General features: G+C 37.3%; 1 protein-coding gene across 1 annotated transcript in view; it reads right to left on the bottom strand.

Moving 5' to 3' along the window:
* LOC102834943 (gamma-aminobutyric acid receptor subunit gamma-1-like) overlaps positions 1 to 21,932 on the bottom strand; it is a 280,558-nt gene that overhangs the window by 70,122 nt on the left and 188,504 nt on the right. The window contains exons 4-5 of the mRNA XM_006877251.1: positions 11,917 to 12,137; positions 10,988 to 11,070 (exon numbers count right to left, since the gene is read on the bottom strand). Coding sequence (XP_006877313.1) covers positions 10,988 to 11,070; positions 11,917 to 12,137 — 304 coding nt within the window. The remainder of the gene's footprint in view (positions 1 to 10,987; positions 11,071 to 11,916; positions 12,138 to 21,932) is intronic.

The raw sequence follows: 21,932 nt of genomic DNA, 5'->3' as shown, positions 1-21,932 counted from the left end.
ATATACATAAAGAGTCCTGGTGTGATGCTGTGGGATAAAACGCTGGAGTGGTGCAAGGTTCTTTGAAACACAAGGTCAATGGTTCAAACTGACAAGTCGCTCCTTGGAAACTTTATACAGAGTTGCTATGAGTTGGAACCAACTAGACGGCAGTTAACAAAATACTTTGAAGAGGGAGTGATGTTTGTTTGTTTTGTTTTTACAATATGCATTGGACTGTGCACCACAAGTTCTGTGGTTTGAGTCCACCAGCTGCTCCCCAGGAGAAAGATGAGACTTTCTACTCCCAAAGAGATGCAAGCTTCAGAAACCCTATATAAGGTTGTCACCCACTCGGTGACACTTAACAATAATAGCAACATACCTTAAAGAATAAGCATATATAAGCAGAGTGTCTATTTTATAATGGTATGTCAGGGAAACCAAGATTCATAAGACAGCCAAGCATGTTAACATTATTCCCCCCTTTTCCCCATTCCAACCATGTCTCAATCTCTGTATCACAGAGCCCTGTTGTTCCAAGGTTATGCCTACATCATTATTACCTCTGTCCCATTTAGTCCATTCAAACCTGCCTAATTGTTCTCCCATCTGTTTTGTTCTTACATTCCCCTCTCCCTTCTTGTACATTGCCCCCCTCCCCAACACCCAAACTATTCTGTGTCTATTACCTGCCCTGTGTTCCACCTTCCGCTCCCTCCCCTAACCCTACCCCTATGTCCCAGCAACCAGCTAAGAATCCACTTTAGTGGATTAGTATGGGTTCTTTTTCTTAGTCTTTTACAGTAGTGGTCCTATGCAGTATTTCTCTTTTTGTGACTGACTAATTTCACTGAGTATAATGTCCTTAAGGTTCTTCCATGTTATGTGGTGGCTTGCAGCTTCCTTGTTATTTTTCAAGGTAGCATAATATTCCATTGTGTGTATGTACCACAGTTTGTTTATCCATTCTTCAGTTGATGGGCACTTTGGCTGTCTCCATCTTTTTGCTATTGTAAATAGTGCCACTATGAACATTGGTGTGCATATATCTTCCCGTGTTGTGGCTCGTTTTTCTTGTGGGTAAATACCAAGTAGAGGAATTGCTGGGTTGTATGGTATTTCTACTTTTGACCTTCTGAGGAAGTGCCATATTGCTTTCCAGAGAGGTTGGACCACTTTGCAGTCTCACCAGCAATGCAGGAGTGTCCCAGTCTCTCCACATCTCCACCAGCATTTACTGTCCTCAACTTTTTTGATCTTCACTGGTATTGCTGGTGTGAGATGATATCTCATTGTTGTTTTGATTTGCATCACTCTAATGGCTAGTGATCATGAAAATTTCTTATGTTTGTTGGCTGCCTGTATCTCTTCCCTGGTGAAGTGTCCATTCATATCCTGTGCCCATTTCTTAATTGGGTTGCCTTATTTTTGTAGATGTGTAGTATTTTCCTATATGTATTTTTCCTGTCAATCTTTCAGGAAGTACCTTCTGTTCTTCTGGCGGCTCCAGGCTGGTCTGCTTGTGCTTTCAAGTGGAAATTTCCCACCTCAGAAGATTCTGGATGCTGCTCAGGATTCCGCCTATGGTCTTGTGTAATGCAGAGACTCTGCAGGAAGCCTCCTTCACTGGGCACGTTGTAGCCCCATTTTAGGTATTCCAATCAGTTATAGGCAGATGGACTTACAAGCTTCCTATGGTGATATTTCTGGCTATTCCTTTCTCTCCCCCCTAGAGTGTCTATTTTGTAGTGGTATGCCAGGGAAACCAACATTCAAAAGACAGCCAAGCATCTTAACATTATTGCCCCCTTTTTCCCCATTCCATCCATGTCTCAATCTCTGTATCCCAGAGCCCTGTTGTTCCAAAGTTGTGCATACATCATTATTTGCCTCTGTCCCACTTCAGCTTCACATTCATCCTATCGTATTTCATTTCATTGCAATGATTATAATCCCCTCCATGCATCATCAAATAACCAAAGGATACACCCCACAGCCCCCACCCCCAGCTGTCAGCAGACAGCTCCTCTCACTCCCTGAGTCCCGTGTCCCCAGCCACTCCATCTGTCCACGCCATCATCTCTGTCTCCATGCCAGGCCTCACTGCCTCTCTGGATAGAGTCACATTTTTTGCTCTTCTCGCTTGATGGTTCCAGGGACATTAGCTCCTGGGCTGCAAAATCAATCACTCTCCTCCTTTTGTCAAAAAAAGAAAGAAAAAATTCTGCATCTACATTTCTGACCCTCACCATCAGTCCTGGCAGCAGGTATTCACTGTTGTACCACACGAATCTTATCCCCATTTCCTTTTGTCAGTCTGGTCCCAACAGTTTGGAAATCATTCAGTGGAGGTTATACCTATCCCTGCACCATCTGGAACTAGGCACCCTCTTGAAAGCTTGCAAGCCAATCACTTCTTGCCTTTATAGCCACCTCCCTCATTTTGGGTCTGGGCAGTTTCCAGCCCCTCTCAAGGTATTCCAGTCAGTTATAGGCTGAAGACGGGCTCACATATTGTCTGTTCTGATGTTTATCGTTATACCCTCCCCACCCTCAAGAAGTGTCTATTTCACAATGGTGGGCAAGGGAGCCAAGATTCAAAAGATAGCCAAGCATCCTAACATTATTCTCCTCTTTTCCCCTTTCAAGCCATGCCTCAATCCCTGTATCCTGAAGCCCTGTTATTCCAAGGTTGTGCATGCATTGTCATTTACCTCTGTCCCACCTAGCCCATGGGAACCTGCCTAACTGTTCTCCCACCTGCGTTGTTCTTTGTTTTCCCCTCCCACTTCTTAAGTATTGCCAGACACACACCCCACCCCCAGCTCTCAGGCTCTCCTGTGTCTATTCCCTACCCTGCGATCTTTCTTCCCCTCTCTGCCTCTCCACCTCTCATCCCATACATATTGGTGATCAGCACTTATATATATATATATATATTTCCCCCCCTTTTGGCTGGGTTCTTTTTCTTAGTCTTTACAATAATGGTATTATGCAGTAATTCTCCTTTTGTGACTGTCTAATTTCATTCAGCATAATGTCCTCAAGGTCCATCCATATTGTGTGATGGCTTGCAGCATTCTTGTTGTTCTTCAAGGGAAAGTAGTATTCAATTGTGTGTATGTACCACAATTTATTTATACATTTTTCACTTGATGGGCATTTTGGGTGTCTCCATTTTATTGGATTATAAATAGTGCTGCTATGAACACTGCTGTGCATATAGCTACTTGTGTTATGGCTCATATTTCTTGTGGGTAAAAACCAAGTAGAGGAATTGCTGGGTCATAAGGTATTCCAGCCTTTGGTATGGATTACATCTCAATGTCAAGAAAACAAAAATCCTCACCACTGGACCAATACACAGCATTCTTATCAAGGGAGAAAAGATTGAAGTTGTCAAGGACTTCATTCTTCTTGGATCAACTATCAACACTCACAGAAGCAACAGTCAAGAGATCAGATGACGTATTGCATTAGGCAAATATGCTTCACAGGAACTTTTTAAAGTTTTGAAGAGCCAAGATGTCAGCTTGAAGACTAACGTGCACCTGACCCAAGCCATGGTATTTTCAATAACCTCATATGGATGCGAAAGCTGGACAGTGAATAAGGAATATCACAGAAGAATTGATGCTTTTGAGCCACGGGCTGCCAAAAGAACCAATAGATCTGTTTTTGAAGAAGTGAAGCCAGAGTGCTCCTTAGAGGTCAAGATGGCTAAACTTTGTCTCTCATACTTTGGACATATTGTCAGGAGGGAACAGTCATTGGAGAAGGATATCATGCTTGGTTGGATGGAGGGTTAAGAAAAACAAGAAGACTCCCCAATGAGATGGATCGGCCTAGTGGCAGCATTGATGGACTCAAGTGTGGCAGCGGTAGTGAGGTTGGCCCAGGATCGGACATTGTTTCGTTCTGCTGTGCATGGGGTCACTATGAGTCAGTTCTTACTCGATGGCACCTAACAACAACAAGGTATTTTTATTTCCAACCTTCTGAGGAGTGCCATATTGCTTTCCAGAGTGGTTAGACCATTTTGCAATGACACAAACAATGTAGGAGGGTCCCAGTCTTTCTGCATCCTTGCCAGCATTTGTTGTCTTCTGCTTTTTTTTTTTAATCTTTGCTGTTATTGCTGGTGTGAGATTATATCTCATTGTTGTTTTGATTCGCATTTCTCTGATGGCTAGTGATCGTGAACATTTCTTTATGTGTTTGTTGGCCACCTGGATCTCCTCCTTGGTGAAGTGTCTGTTCATGTCCTGTGCCCATTTCTTAACTGGGTTATTTGTCTTTTTCTTTTAGAGGTATTGTAGTTTCCCATATATTTTAGAAATGAGTCCCTTATCTGATGTGTTATTGCAAAAGATTTTTTCCCATTCTATGGGTTCCCTTTTTACTCTTTTGGTGAAGTCTTTTGATGCACATAAGTTTTTAATTTTTAGTATGTCCCACTCATCTTTTTTGTCTATTTTTGTTTGTGTACTTTTCAAAATGGTTGGTACTCTGTATGTGCCCTGAATTAGCACCCTCACATTTGTACCTATTTTTTTCATTGATAACCTTCATAATTTTGGGATTCACATTTAGATCTTTAATCCATGTTGAATTTGTTTTTGTATAGGGCATAAGGTAAAGCTCTTGTTTCAGTCTTTTGCATATTGCTTTAAAGTTCTGCCAGCATACTTGGTAAAGAGACTGTCTCCTCCCCATGCAATGTGCCTAGATGCTTTGTCAAAAATCATATGGCCTATGTGGTTGGGTTAATTTCTGGATTCTCTATTCTGTTCCATTGATCAATGTTTTTTAAATTGTACCAGTACAAGGCTGTTTTGACCACGGTAGCCATGTAGTAAAGTTTGAAATCAGGGAATGAGAGACCTCCAACCTTATTCTTCTTAAGCAGTGCTTTGCTTGTCCTGGGTCTCTTTCCTTTCCAAATAAAGTTAGTAATTGTCTTTTTCATCTCTTTGAAGAATGTTGTTGGAATCTGGATTGGGATTGCATTGTATGTGAAAATTGCTTTGGGCAGTACTAACATTTTCATGATGTTGAGTCTTCCTATCCCGGAAAATGGTATGTTCTTCCACTTCTGTAGGTCTCTTTTGATTTCTTGAAGTAGTGTTTTGTAATTTTCTTTGTTTCTCTGGTTCCGTTTATTCCTAAATATTTCATCCTTTGGGTGGCTATTGTAAATGGTATTGCTTACCTAACGTCCTTTTAAGCGTTATCATTGTTGCTATAGAAAAATCCAACTGATTTTTGTATGTTGATCTTATACCCTGCCACTTTGCTGAATCTTCCAATGAGGTCTAGTAGTTTTTTACTGAGTCTTTGAGGTTTTCTATGTATAGGATCATATAGTGTGAAAATAAGAAGAGTTTTACTTCCTCTTTGCCAATTTGGATGCCTTTAATTTATCTACCATGCCATATTGCTCTGGCTAAAACTTCCAGCACAATATTGAATAAAAGTGACGATAAAAGGCATCCTTGTCTGGTTCCTGTTCACTTTCAGTTTCTCTCCATTGAGAGTGATGTAGGTTGTTGGTCTTGTATATGCTTTTGATTATGTTGAGGAAGTTCCCTTCAATGCCTCTTTGTTGAGTGTTTTTATCAGGAATGGATGTTGGATTTTATCAAATGCCTTTTCTACATCAATCGACATGATCATGTGGTTCTTTTCCTTTTTCTTATTTATATGAGGGATTACATTGATAGTTTTTCTAATGTTGAACTATCCTTGCATCCCTTTTATGAAACCCACTTGGTCATGATGTATTATTTTATTGATGTGCTGTTGGATTCTGTTGGCTAGGATTTTATTTAGAATTTTTGTGTCTATGTTCATGAGGGATATTAGTCTATAGTTTTCTTTTTTAGTGATATCCTTCCCTGGTTTTGGTATGAGGGTTATGCTTGCTTCATATAGCCTAATAAGGAGTTTTCCAACTTTTCTATATTCTGGAATAATTTGAGTAGTTCTTCCCTGAATGCTTGGTAGAACTCACCCGTGAAGCCATCTGGGCCTGGGTTTTGTTGATTGGGAGTTTTTTTTTTTTGATGATCTTATCAATTTCTTCTTTTGTTATGTGTTTGTTCAAATTTTCTACTTCATTCTGAGTAAGTTTAGGTAAGTCATGTTTTCTAGAAATATATACATCTCTTCTAAGTTGTTGAATTTGTTGGAGTACAACTCTTCATAGTATTCTATTATTATCCTTTTGATTTCATTTGGTTTTTGAAATCACCTTTTGATATCACCCATGTGGTTTCTAATGCAATTTATTTGTGTCCTCTCTCTCCTTTTTTTAGTTAGTTTTGCCAATGGTTTGTCAATTTTATTAATCCTTTCAAAGAACCAGCTTTTTGTCCTGTTCATTCTTTCTATAGTTTTTCAGTTTTCCATCTCATTTATTTCTACTCTTATCTTTATTATTTCCTTTCTTTTGGTGATTTTAGGTTACCTCTGCTGGTCTGTTTCTAATTGTTGAAGATGCTGTGTTAATGTGTTAATTTTGGTTCTTTCCTCTTTTTGGATGTGTGTGTTTATTGCAATAAATTGTCCTCTCAAGACTGCTTTCACCGTGTCCTAAAGATTTTGGTATGTTGTACTTTCTTTCTAGGAACTTTGTGAATTCACTTTTAATTTCTTCTTTTCCCAGGGTGTTGTTCAGTTTCCATGTATTCGACTTTATTTCCTTGGTCTTCTTATTGTTCATTTCTAATTGTATAGCGTTTTGGTCTGAGACGATGCTCTGTAGAATTCTGATGTTTGTAAATTTATGGAGGCTTGCTTTGTGACCTAACATGTTGTCAATTCAGGAAAAGGTTCCATGCACACTGGAGAAGAATGTATCTTGTGCTGTTGTTGGATTCAGAGCTCTGTATACATCTATGAGATCAAGTTGGTTGATTGTGATGTTTAGTTCCTCTGTAACTTTATCGAGTTTCTTTCTGGTTGCTCTGTCCATTTTCAAGAGTGGCGTGTTAAAATCTCCCACTATAATTGTACATTTATCTATTTCTTTCTTCAATTCTAGAAAGGTTTGGTTCATGTATCTTGGTGCTCTTTCATTGGGAGTATAGATATTTATTATGGCTATGTTGTCTTGCTCAATTGACCATTTGATCATGAGATAGTGTCCTTCTTTGTCTCTTATGCTGGTTCTTATCTTAAAGTTTACTTTGTTGGAGATCAGTTTGTAAATTTTTTTCCATCCTTTAACTTTTAGCCTGTTTTTGTCTTTGTGTGTAAGGCGTGTCTCTTGCAGGCAGCATATTGCAGGATCCTGTTTTCTTATCCATTTTACCACTATCTGTGTCTTCACTGCTTATACAATCCATTGACATTCAATGTAATTATCAATAGGTATGAATTAATTGCTACCATTGTTACAGTTTGGTAGTGCTGCTGGTTCTTTTGTTCTGCATGACTTCTGCTTGTGTTGAGTTTGTGTTTTTTGTGCTATTTCTTGTCGGTTTCTTCTTAGTTTTCATGTTTGCTTGTTCTGCTTGGGAGTTCATTTTCATGGTAATTTGTGAAGTATTAACTTTCTTTTGGGTTACCTTATAGTCTACTAACTTTTCTCTCCATTTAAGAGAATCCATTGTATCCTGTAATTTACCTGACATCCTCACCACTTGAGTCTCTGTTGCTACGTTTGTCCCTTCTTTGACGTTGATATAATTTTTATCTTCGGTTGACCTCCCAGCTCCTTTGAGTTTGTTATTGTAGTCTTGTTCTGTTCTGGACTCTGCTATCTGTTGACTGAGTTCAGGGTGGTGTTACCACGCCTGTCAATCTCTGCTTGTTGTCTGTTCTTGTTGGTTTTCAGTCCTCAGAAATCCCTTTAGGATGTTTTGAAGTGCTAGGTTGGTTTTGATAAAATCTCTCAGAGTCTGTTTATTGTGGAATGTCTTGATCACACCATTGTATTTGATTGATAATTTTGCTGAATAGACGATTCTTGGTTGACAATTTTTTTCTTGTAGGACTTTGTATATGTCTCCCTATTGCCTTCTTGCCTGCATGGTTTGTTCTAAACAGTCAGAGCTTAATCAGATTTGTTTGCCTTTATAAGTGACATTTCTTTTCTCCCTGGCCACTTTTAGTATTTTTTTCCTTATCTTTGATTTTGGAGAGCTTGATTATTATATGTCTTGGTGACTTTCTTCTGGGGTCTATACTTCCTGGAGTATGTTCTGCTTCTTGAATGTTTATCTTCTCATCTTTCAAGATGTTAGGGAAATTTTCTTCCAGAAGCTCTTCAATTATCTCCTCTGTGGACTTCTCTGATTCTTCCTGTTCCAGAATGCCAATAATTCTTACATTATTCCTCTTCATGTTATCCAGCATGGATCTTAAGACTCTTTTCAGATTTTTTTATCCATTTTTCTGCTTGCTCTTCTATCTTAGAAATATTGAGACATTTGTCTTTCAGCTTGCTAGTTCTGGCTTCATCTCATCTATTCTGTTCCTTTCCTCTTTCAGTGTATTGTCCATTTCTGATATCTTATTATTATTCATCTGGACCTCATTTTGAAGATTTTGAGTTGTTTCCAATGCTGTATCAATCTTATTTGATTGCTCCTGTAGTACTTTCCTGACTTCTTGTTTTCCTCCACCCCTTATTGAAGAATTTGAATTTGTTTCCATATTATTCTTCTGAATTCTTTCTCAGGTATATCCAATACCTGTTCTTCCTCCTGTAGAAAGCCTTTGTTTGTCTCCAACTCATTTGGCTCACCTACTCTCTTCTGGGTTTGGACATATTTTGGTATCATTTTTTGTTTTTTATTCATCATTTCTGATAATTATGTGTATTGTTTTTTTAAAAAGCTTGCTTGGATATTTGTTGTTTGTTATTAAGCTTATTGGGTATCTCCTGGTGAATATGATCAGGAAATAGGCTTCCCATATCACATGTAATGCTTAGCAGGTGTTGTTGGCTCTTGTCTCAGTGGTGGAATATTATGAGGCATGCTTATAGCTTGGCTATATGGCCATGATTGCCTTCTCTTCTTGGGTAATGTAGGAAGAAAGAGCTACCACCTCCAGGAAAGATGTGTGATCAAAAGTACCAAAATCAGAAATAATATGAATGCAGAGACAAAAACCACCACTTTGGAACAGAAATGAAGCTGTGGTCGACTGTCTCGAGCTACACAGGCAGTGTGTGTGCAAGGTAGAAGCCTCCAGCAGTGGGTGAGGGTGTCCACTTGCTCAGGCCCCTCCTCTAGTCACTTCAGTAGGGGTGCACAGTTATATATTGAGAAGTTAATAGGGGAAAAATTGTCCACTATTTTTGTCTCTGAAGGTCAGTTAGGTATCTGTGTGTGAACAGCACAATTTTTGAGATGGTTGAGTCCTTTTATGTTGGGGTTTTACATATTTATTTATATGGGTCCTCTGCATGGAGCTCAGGCAGCACAATGGCCATGAATGGGGCCACGAACCACAAGATCAGCAGCTCAAAACCACCAGCCACACTGTGGGAGAAAGGTGAGGTACTCCACTCCCTCAAAGACCCATAGCCCCAGAAATCCTGCACAGGGGTCACCTGAAGTCAGAATTGACTCCACAGCCACCAAGGGTTCCACAGTAGAAAATTTTAGGGCTGTGTATCTGTCGTTGACGTCATAAGTTGCCACCAGGCTCCCTCTGTTTGTACAGTGGGAAAACTGTCCCACATGATGTTGTTCCGGCTGAGCAAAGAAGGCAGGACAGGTAAAAAAAGAGGGGAAATGTGTAGTCTCCCGCATCTCTCTCTCTCTTTTTTTTTTTTTTTTTTTTTTTTGCAAATGTCTCTGCCCTGCTTTTAGTACCGGTTTTTGAGCCGGACTGGCTGCAGCCCTGCCCTGTAAACTTTGCCAGGTCAGGGTGGCCACAGAGGGAGTCCTGTCTCCAGATAACCTAGAGATCAGTATTTTACTTAGTATTGTGATTTTTTTCACTTGTGAGTGAGGGAAACTGATGTCCTGGATCTTATGGTAGATCCAGAGCTTGGGAGTTGTTTTATGAGTGCTGCCTTCATGAGATCCCCATCCCTTCACCACAGAGAGTTCCCTACCTGGTTTTTGCTACTATCACCCAAACTAAAATAATTTTATAATGAGGCAAAAATCAATAAGAAAAGCCAAGAAAATCATTATAAAGGGCAAGCAAAAATAACTGAGAATTTAGTAGTAAAGACACAGGATAATACTTATAAATACATATAATAAATTTTTGTAATGTAAAATGCCATTGAGTCAGTTCCAACTCATAGTAACCCTGTATATCAAAGGAGTGGCTGGTGGGTTTGAAATGCAGACCCTGCAGTTAGCAGTCCAGTGCTTATCCTAGAGTGCCACACCATGCAGTTGAAAACCACCAGCCACTAAGGAAAAAGAAGTGGCAGTCTGTTTCCTAAAAGACTTACAGACTTGGAAACCCAGTGGGGCAGTTCTTTTCTGTCCTATAACCAAAAAGTAAACAAATAAAAAAAAATTGGTTCAGACTCATAGCAACCCTATGTAGTTTCCTAAACTACAAATTTTTACTGAAGCAGCCAGCCTCATCTTTCTGACAGAGAAAAGCTGGTATACTTGAACTTCTTACCTTGTGGTTAGCAGCCTAACTCATAACCCACGGCACCACCAGGGCTCTCGACTCTGTCCTGATGTAGTGCCGTGGGTTAATGTCCTGGACTGCATAGTCACTTTGAACCATAAGATCAGAGTTTCAAGCTTACCAGTAGCTCTTCAAAAACCCTATACAGGGTCAGAATCAACTCGACGGCACTTAGCAACAACAACATAGGTATTGTTAAGTGAAGTCAAGTCAGTTTTAATTAACAGAGACTGTATAGGTTTCAGAAGCTATAAATCTTATTGGGAGCAGAAAACCTCATCTTTCTCTCACAATGAGAGATACAAGATAGTTATAAGTTGACATTTACTTGATTGCAATGCTTTGTTTTGTTTTTGTTTTTCTAGTTATCAGGGATACAATCACTTACAGCTTGAGAATTCCAATGGGCAGGAATGCTCATCCATAGGAAAGTTATGAAGCTGAAGATAACATTCTGCATTAATTGTCAATCTATCCAGTGGGGGGAAAAAACATTTCTTAAGTGAAGTAATCTTAAACATTAAAAATATTTTGACTAATTTTTAAACCAAAAAAAATGAACTACTAGGCATTTGAAAATACTAAAGCTGAAGTCTAAGTCTTAAATGGAAATGGTATTCATAAATGAATATACCAGTTTGACAGTTCTCTCCCAAGTTGTCTCTGTATATATTTCAGTATGATCTCTATATACAGGTGAAAATTCATATTTTAAGATCTTTGCAAACACACACACACACGGACACACACAGATATATAGAGTACAGAGAATACAATATTTAACAAAGTGGCTCTTTTAAATTAATTTATCATAGACATATTTCTATTAAGTGAGATCATATCTTAATAATCAAATATGGCCATATTAATAAAATAAATCTGAATCTTATACATCAAGCTTCTTTGATTCTTTCTTTGGGATGTTTAACTACACCACTGAAAATCAGAATATGCACTGGACTGCAAAGTCAGTTTGATTCGCAAGTTCAAGCTTATCAGCTGCTCCTCAAAAAATGTTATGGGTCAGAAATGACTAGACAGCACTTAATAACAACAGCATGCTGGATGGGCTCTAGAGAATATCTTGGTCAATCTGTTCATACCATTTTCTACTTTACACAGAGGAAAAATCAAGGGATTTTTTTCTCTGTTTTTAGATAGTTTCACATAATGTTAACTCTAATTCAAAAATGTTTTCAAAATTTTTTACAATATTAAATGCTAGGTATTAATATTTATACTTAAAATCTATGCATTTAGTGTGGAAAATAATTCGAATAAACCATGCTCCCCCACCTTTTTTTAAAACAGTATTACCTCAGTGTATATAGAACACGTCCATCATTCCAAATTCGAAGCAATCGATTAGGGGTTGTTATCCAGTGAGCATCTGATTTTCTTGAATTTCTGAAGAAAGTGTCAGGAATCCAAATTTTCCCAACCATATTGCTGTTAAGCATAAGTACTTTCATGGTACTATTGAATTTTAAACGACTATCAAACCAGGTTTGGGCAAATATTATATCTATTGTGTATTCCTAAACATAAAGAAAAAATATTAGTAGACATAGTAGTAATCCCAATATCCTAAATGTTTTTCTTAGAAGTTGCAATTTTTATGTTATAAAACTATAATAAAAAAGTAGTAACTAATACATTCAGAGGTTGGTTGCTTTTTTGTTTTTGTTTTAGGAAGAGTGCCACTTACTCTTTTATTTTAATTACTTACATATGTCCTGTAAAATAAAATTTTATTTTACAGAATTTTCAGTAATTACTGCTTTTTTGTGTGTCTTTATTCTTGATTTCTTAAATTTTAGTCAAGACTTTATTACAATAAAATATCTTAATATGAATCATTATAAAAGTTTAATGATATTTATATGGTGCTTAATTCACAAAAGATAGTAAGTACAAAATAAAGACACAACGTTCCTCTAATTATATAAAGGCATTACATTTTCTCTTGTCAAAAAAATTAATGCCAATTATCTAAATCCATTGTTGTCAAATGTTTTATTGTAGCATTCTCAAACAATCCTGTATTGGGCATTTATAATGTAACAAATACTGTTGAAATGTTTGCTATGTATCATGTTACTAAATTTTTAATACAACTCTGTGAAATATATACATCTTTCAGAAAGTCTATTGAATAACAGAGAAGTAAAATACTAGTACAGAAACCACAAAATAGGCAGCTGATATAAAAAGGACCATGCTAATCTATATTCAATGTCCAAGTCCATAGCTATTGCAAATAATGCTAATTATACTTACAGTTATACTTAATGAGTACAATACTGGAACAAGGGTTTTGTCTATATTCAGGAAGTGCCTACAAATAGGAAATTTATGAGAATATTCTTAGTCCTGGTGTGGTACTGTAAGATAAAGCACTGGACCAAAAGGTCAATTGGAACCTTAAGGTTGTGGTGGTTCAAACCCAACCCACCAGCCACTCCTTGAAAAACCTATACAGGGTTGCTGGGTCAGAACTTATTCCACAGCACTTAACAACAATAACAACAACAATTGGAAAAATGCTTGACATATAATGGTGGTGGTGGTGGTTATGTGCTGTGGAGTTGGATCTGACTCATAGCAACCCTGTACAGGGTTTCTGAGGCTATAAATCTTTACAGGAGCAGAAAGCCTCATCTTTCTCCTGAGGAACAGCTGGTAGTTTCAAACTGCTGACCTTGTGGTTCACAGCCCAATTCGTAACCACTACATTACATTAAAAATTCATTGATAAAATTAGTAAATAAGAATGCAGAGTGAATCATCAATGCTTTGGCAAATAAAGTGGAAAAGTGTGTTTTTGTTACTTCAAAAACATGTAAACTGTGGTGGGAAATATTAGTTATTTGCTCTAGATATGATAGTAACAAAAACTGCTAGTATGAATGGGGGCAATATCTAACATAAGAAGTGGAGGAGTTTGACTAATAATAAATAAATAAGTAAATAAGAGAAAAAACTTATTAACAGATTATGAGTCATCTTATTAATAGAAGAGCTGGATGAATTCCTAAGTTCCAGGCATAATGTTTACAATTATCATTTGTTTGCTAGGAATTTAGACAGTAAGTTGAGAGTGGGAAAATTTTATTTATTTTGGATGGACAATGTTATAATTTGGGTAAAATCAAACAAAGACTACAAAAAAATTATGATTACAGGTATAGAAAAGGTCAGTGAGGGCAGTATCAGACTGCCTCCAACTTCACAAGGGGAAAGGAGAATAAAAATCAACATCAGGCCAAGGCTGAGTTCCATGAAGCTGAGGTCAGACATGCCTCTACATCCAACCTTGCTTACCAATTCTGACACCAACTGTCCCACCCATAGCACTATCTACTTCTTTTCATCTAGGTATAATAATTCATTGTAATCACTACACAGAACTCACAGACAATACTCACAATTATGTGGTTTATTAGGAAACTTAACAGGATTTAATTCAGAATTAGAAATACAGTTCTTTGGTCAGGACAACCTTTTACTGCCATGACCACAGACTGACCTTTCTCTGACCATTGGTCTCTTGCTCTGGCATCTGTCATGCTTGGGAAATGGCACAAGACTCTTAGCATGGCTGATAAATGCCCGAAGGACACTCCACTCAACTATAATCCTGAGCCAGAAGGTGCTCTGCTCTTGCTTCATTGATCAGCAAACCTAGTTCCCCCAATTAAGGATATGGAGGCCCCCCAATCCACAAGCAAACCTTACACCTTTAGGCACTCAGATTTATTCATTGTGGGCAGGAAGTCTACTGCTCTGTGTCATGCTCTGATCTTTGGTCTGCTGCTTTTACTTCTCAGTCACTCTTCTGTTGCTCCACTATTATACAGCTTTCTGTTCCTTGGATTAAGGAGGTTCAACATGCAGGGATCTCAAGATCCAAAACATGCACACCACTCCTAGCTCTTCATTTTTGATTGTGAAACATCCCTCTGCTGCTGAGATGATCCTTTTATACACAGCAGGATGGCAAAAATTATCTTGTTAGATTTCTAGGGTTTTACAATCATAATTAACAATGTTAACATTCATTTGCAACGGAATAATATAATCCTCATCTTCTTCCAGAGTCCTGGTGAGGTTCTATGGGCTAATGCTTCAGACTGCAAAGTCATTTGAACTGCAAGGTCAGTGGTTCAAGCTTACCAGGTGCTCCTTGGAAACACTATACAGGGTCACCATGGGTAGTGATCAACTCAAAAGCACTTAACAACAACATCCCCCCACTCCACCTTCCCTTACCCTGACCCACCAAGGACAAGGATGTGTGGTAGGAGTTACAAAGATTATCCCTAGAAGGACGGTAATAAATAATTCACTGAACTACAATAGATTGATTACTATGGATAATTACTCTGTTTTAATTAGTGTGATTTATCAATGATCTCATTTATTTAGCATCTGTTTTTTGAAAGTCATTGTTTGTTTGTTTTTTTTTAATGGATATGAAACCTCGAAATCTTTGTGCACAAGAATAATTAGCCACACTTTACATGATTTTAGTTGCTTTGTGACTCTGAGAATATTATGAGTGGGATGGATAAAATTGTGTTTGGGGGTTTTTGTTTTGTTTTGTTTTGTTTTGTCACCTTAATATGAGATGGCACAGAACCAAACTTTACTGTGAAATATCAGCTGAAAAGTATTTTTGAAATAATTTAAGATTTACAAATCCCATAACCACACCTTCTTCAGATACACTGTAACTGAACTCTGAGTCACAATGCAAATCAAATCTCATAATACATGATACCAAAGCATATATATGCAGTAGATGTTTAATCATAATACTAATGATAATGGACTGGTTAATATAGGCATGCATTTAAGAGAATCAATAGGCCCATACTTATAGTATCAAGAGCATTCTTGAAGAAAATTGTTCCACAACATTGCTACACTTATCTTTGATCCATGTTCTAGCTTCCTGCGTCTCAGGCTAGATGCATTTTCTTTAGAATGAACTGTGATTTGTCCAAATAGCCTTTTCACCTGACACAAATGATTAACTATTCAGAGGCTAACAATGTATCCTGTGTTAATATCAGGATTTTTTTTTTTTTTTTTTTAGTTTTAATAGCAAACACAAATAGAAAAAAGCTCATGTGTGTTTTATGGCAAACTCTGGAATGGGTATTTAATCAACACTCTGCATCAGTATTGTATCATACATCTGTATGGGCTAAAACAGCAGAAGTTACTTTAGGTAAAGACAGAGACAAATATGAGCCATGATTATGTGTTAGCAAAGACTCAACATTGGTAAGAAGGAATACCCTGATATTAGGTAAATGTAATAGGATGCAGTATTTCTAATAGGGCATCTCATGTGCCACTTGTACACAGACTCATCAAGGGCTGGAATTTTTTTTAACTGCTTAGCAGTTAAACAGACCTTATACAGAACACATATTTCTAAGAGTAATAGTGCTAATTGCTGTTTTAATAATTATGGTTTACCAATAAATCAGGTTCTCCCAGGCAGAGAGTCTTGGGGAAATGTGAAAATGTTCTTACTCACAATTGCTCCCTTAATCCAGGATCAAAAAGAGAAGAAATAGAGAGCATGTATCTTGTTTAACTTGTTGATCACCAATAAATGTCTCACTGAGATAAGAAAGTCATTAAAATGTATGTCATGTTTTATGTAATAGAAAAATCCAATTAAGTTTACACATTTGTATCAGTATAATTCCCAGAAAATAATCAAACTGTGTTCTTGTACTTTATGTTCCTATTCAGAGGTTATAATTATCTGCATAATAAATAGGAAAGAAACATGAAAAGGAGCTGCCATTCACTCAGTACTAAAACAAGCAGATTTTAAGATGAACAGCTTGAGATAAGGAGCATTACATATAACATTTTAAATTTAGACTTAGTGTACATTATGTTATTTGATGTATCTCCTTACAAATCAGCTGACAAAACAGATTAGTGAATAAAAATGAAGTGAGCTATGTTGATTTCTATTTAAATCAAATAAGTCATGATTGATGATCTCTGGTAACGTAGCGGTTACAAATTGGGCTGTGAACCGCAAGGTCAGCAGTTTGAAACTACCAGCTGTTCTGTGGGAGAAAGATGTGACTTTCTGTTCCCGTAAAGGTTTACAGCCTTGAAAACCCTATGCAGGGTTGCTGTGAGTCGTAACCACCTCCATGGCACATAACAACAATTGATGAAAGCATGTATAACATAACTATACTAGTAGATTTTTAGCTTTGCAACTAAGCATTGTCCCACACTTTAAAGCAATGATTAATTCATTATTACTGTCTTTTTAAAAATGCTAAAAATTTCACACAAAGTCTAACAAAGAATTATATAAGCAAGCAATGCAAACACAAAATTCATTATGAAGTTTTGTTGATACTAATCTAGCCTTCCCAATTTTAGCACTATTCTCTGGGACTATCTAGTCACATAGCCAGAATAGATGGTTTGCCAAATTATAATTAGCAGTGTATCAGATTCTAGGGTCATAAACATGTTGAGCCAGGGTACAAGTGTAGAAAATCAACAGAACAAATAGCTTTAATATTAAAAGCTCATAGGTGTAAGTTTTATATTGCTCAATTCTTGTAAAAGGATCACGTCCTTGATGCCATTACAATAAGTCAAAAACATGGTGTCCTTCTATTTTGCAAATGGAAAAAGAAGTAAGAACAAAAATTAAGTTATCCTCTTAAATCAATAAAGTCACCATTAAGATGAATTTTTAAAGTATTCATGGATTCTGGATTCAGCTACTATCCCTTTGGGCTGTTTTTACATTTCCAAATATATTCAAAAACACCTAACATCATATGTATTCATCAATCAATTCTCTCTGAGTCACAGTGACTCTATGTACAGCATAACAAAAACACTGCTCGGTCCAATGAGATACTAACAGTTATTATGTTTGAGCCTGTTTTGGCTGCCATTGTGACAATCCATCTAATTTGGGGACTTCCTCTTTTTCGCTGATCCTCCATTTTATCAAATATGATGTACTTATCCAGGTATTGATCCCACCTAATAACATGTCCATAGTATGTGAGATGAAGTCTCACCATCCTGGCTTCAAAGGTGCATTCTTGCTATACTTCGTCCAGCACAGATTTATTTGTTTTTAGGCCTTCCATGGTAATTTTAATATTCTTTTTCAACACCATAATTGAAATTCATTAATTCTTCTATAGTCTTTCTTTTAATTGACCAACTTTCACTTGTGTATGGTCGGGTGCACTTTAGACCTCAAACTGAGATCCTTGCTCTTGAACACTATAAAGAGGTATTGCACACCAGATTTGCTTAGTGCAAATGTGTCATTTGCTTTACAATAATGAAGTTCTTAATTTTTTTTTCTAAAATTGTAATGATGTTACTTATTGATCCACTGTCCAGATTTTTATTTTATTACATTGAGGTTAAATCAATAATAAAAAACTGTTGTCTGCGATCTTCATCAGTCAGTTATAAGTCCTCTTTCCTTACAACAAACAATGTCATATCATCTTCATGTCTCAGGTTTTTAATGAGTCTTTCTCCAATCCTGATGACATGTTCTTTTTCATATAATCTAGCCTCACAAATTATTTGCTAGCATAAAGAATGGATAATTATGGTGAAAGACTAAAACCCTGGTACATACATTTACAATTTTAAACCATTAAATATCCCCTTGTTTTGTTTCAAGGATTGCCTCTTTGTCTATGTAACATGATCCTCATAAGCACAATGAAGTGTTCTGAAATGCCCACTATTTGCAATTTTATCAATAGCTTGTCATGGTCCACACAGTTGAATGCCATTGCCTAAGGCAATAAAGCACAAGTAAATATTTTTCTAGTATTCTCTGCTTTCAGTCAAGATCCATCTGACATGAGCTATGCTATACCTCTATACACTTCCTCTTCTGAATCCAGGATGAGTTCTGGCATTTCCATGTTGATGTAATGTGGTTGGCCAGTTATCTATCTTCCAAATTTCTTGGCATAGATGATTTAGCACTTCCAGTGTTTCAACAGTTTGTTGAATTATTTTCATTTGGATTATGTTAATTTCTGGAGCATTGTCATTCATTAATGCCTTCAGTTCAGCTTGAATTTGTTTCTTCAATATCATCAGTTCTTGATCCTATGCAACTTCTAGAATAGTTGAACATTTATTTTTGGTTCAGTGATTCAGAACATTCTATCTGCTTTTGACATTTTCTCTATTACTCAAAATTTTGTCCAAGATGATGTTGTTGTTACGTGCCATTGAGTCAGTACTGACTCATAGTGATCCTATGCACGACAGAACTAAACACTCCCCAATCCTGGGCCAACCTCACAATTGTTGCCATGCTTGAGCCAATTGATGCTACCACTTTGCCAATATATCTTGCTGGGTGGGGGTCTTCCTCTTTTTCTCTGACCCTCCACCTTACCAAACATGATATCCCTCTCCAGTGACTGGTCCCTCCTGACAATATGTCTGAAATATGAGAGACGAACTTTGGCCATTCTGGACTTGAAAGAGTACTCTAGTTGCACTTCTTCCAACACTGACCAGTTATTCTTTGGCAGCCCATGGCACTTTCAATATTCTCTTATGCCACCATAACTCAAAACTATCAAATCTTCTATGGTCTTCCTTATTCACTGTCCAGCTTTTGCATGCATATGAGGTTACTGAAAATACCATGGCTTGGGTCAGGTGCACCTTAGTCCTCAAACTGACATCTTTGCTCTTCCACACTTGAAAAAGATCTTATGTGCCAGATTTGTCTAATGCAATAAGTTGTTTGATTTCTTGACTGCTGCTTCCGTGAGTGTTGATAGTTGATCCAAGAAGAATGAAGTCCTTGACAACTTAAATCTTTTCACCAATGATAAGAATGGTGTTTATTGGTCCATTGGTGAGGATTTTTGTTTTTATTACATTAAGATGCAACCCATACTGAAGCCTGTGGTTTTTGATCTTCATCAGTAAGTATTGTAAGTCCTCTTCAATTTCAGCAATAACATAATACAGGAAGAAAGGAAAACGTCATTAAGAAAACAAGAAAGAAGGAAAAGATCAAAATGGAGTCAGAAGAGACACTGAAACTTGCTCTCCAGTGTAGAGATTCACTGAAGGCATTGGGAAAGAACAAGGCTCCATTGGATGGAAAACCAATGGAAATCTTACAACAAACTGATGCAGCACTGGAGGCACTAATCTATTTCAAGAAATTGGAAGACTGTCACCTAGCCAAATGACTGGAAGATATACATATTTGTGTCCATTCCAAAGAGAGGTGACCCAAATGAATGTGGAAATCACTGCACATCATCATTAATATTGTATGCCAGTAAAATTTTGCTAAAGATAATTTTGAAAAGGAAGTAAAAGTATATTGACAGGAAACGGCCAGAGGTTCAAGGCAGATTCAGATGAGGACATAGAACAAGCGGGTATCATTTCTGATGTCATATGAGTCTTGGCTAAAAGCAGAGAATATCAGAAAAATATTTACCTTTGGTTTATTGACTATGCAAAGGCTTTCAATTGTGTGGATCCTGAGAAGCTTTGAACAACACAGCAGAGTGTGAGTGTTTTGGAACACTTAACTGTGTTAATGAGGAGCCCGTACATAGACCAAAATGCAATTGTTCAAACAGAACAACAGTACAATGAATGCTTTAAAATTAGAAGAGGTGAGTGCCAGTGAAGTATTCTTTTATCATATTTATACATTATATATGTTGAACAAAAATTCTGAGAAGCAGGATTTTATGAAGTAAGGTGTGGCATCAGGATTGGAAAAAGACTTATTAGTAACCTGAGATATGCAGATGATACAACCTTGGTTGCTGAAAGGAAAGAGGACTTAAAACACCTACTGATGATGACCAAAGACCACAGCCTTTGGTAGGGGTTGCACCTCAATGTAAAGAAAACAAAAGTCCTCACCACTAGACCAGTCAATTTGTTATTGTTTAACTGTGATCTGACTCACAGGGATCCTGTGAATGGTTTCCGAAGACCAGCTAGTAAGTTTGAATCACTGAACTTGTGGTTCAAGTTGAATTTTTGGTCCAGTGATTATCCTACAGCACTACACCAGGACTCCAATAAATAACATCAAGATAAATGGAGAAAAGGTAGAAGTTATAAAAGACTTGTTTTGCTTGGATTGCTCAACATTCATGAAAGCAGCAGTAAAGTAATCAAACAATATATTGCATTAGGCAAATTTGCTGCACAAGACCTCTTTAAACTGTTAAAGTGAAAAGATGTTAGTTTGAGGACTAAGGTGTGCCTGACCCAAGCTATGTTATTTTCAATAGTCTCATATGCATGTGAAAATTGGAAATGAATAAGGAAGACTGAAGAAGATTCGATGTGTTTAAATTATGATATTGGAGGAGAGTATTTAAGGTACCAGACTGAAAAAAGAACAAACAAATCTGTACTAGTAGAAGTACACCTAGGATGCTCCTTAAAAACCAGAAAGTCCAACCTTCATCTCTCATAATTCAGAAGTATTATCAGGGAAGAAAAATCTCTGGAAAAGTATTTCATGCTTGATAAAGAGAAGGGTCAATGAAAAAAGGAAGATCCCCAATGAGATGAATTAGTACATTGGCAAAAGCAATATGCTGAAACGTAGCAATGGTTGGCACAGGACCAGGCAATATTTCATTCTGCTGTGCATAAGGTTGCTATGAATCAGTAATGACAGTATCTAATAACAACATGATCCTATAAATATAAAATTGCAAATACTCAGGAAGAAAATTATTTGAACCCATTGAAAGATTCGGTAAAATGGCCAGGTGCCATGCCAACATACAAAAATCAGTCTGATTCTTTTCCATTGAAAAAGACAGCTCTGAAAAAGAAATCAAGAAAAAAATACCATTTATAATGTTGCTGTTGTTGTTGTTAGGTGCCATCGAGTCAGAACCAACTTGTAGTGACCCCACACAACAGAATGAAACCATGTCCGATCCTGGGCCAATCTCACTGCCGCTGCCACACTTGAGTCCATCAATGTTGCCACCTGGCCAGTTCATCTCATTGGGGATCTTCCTCTTTTTCTCTGACCCTCAATCTTACCCAGCATGAAATCCTTTTCCAACAACTGTTCCCTCCTGACAATATGTCCAAAGTATGAGAGACGAAGTTTGGCTGTCTTGGCGTCTAAGGAAAGCTCTGGCTGCACTTCTTCCAAAACAGATCTATTGGTTCTTTTGGCAGTCCATGGCACTTTTAGTATTCTCCTCCAACACCACAACTCAAATGCATCAATTATTCTACGTTCTTCCTTATTCACTGTCCAGCTT

Source organism: Chrysochloris asiatica, unplaced genomic scaffold, assembly GCF_000296735.1.
Source record: "Chrysochloris asiatica unplaced genomic scaffold, ChrAsi1.0 scaffold00449, whole genome shotgun sequence".
Classification (NCBI taxonomy): Eukaryota; Metazoa; Chordata; class Mammalia; order Afrosoricida; family Chrysochloridae; genus Chrysochloris; species Chrysochloris asiatica.
The sequence above is the reverse complement of the archived record's forward strand: the minus strand, read 5'-3'. Positions and strand labels throughout refer to the sequence as shown.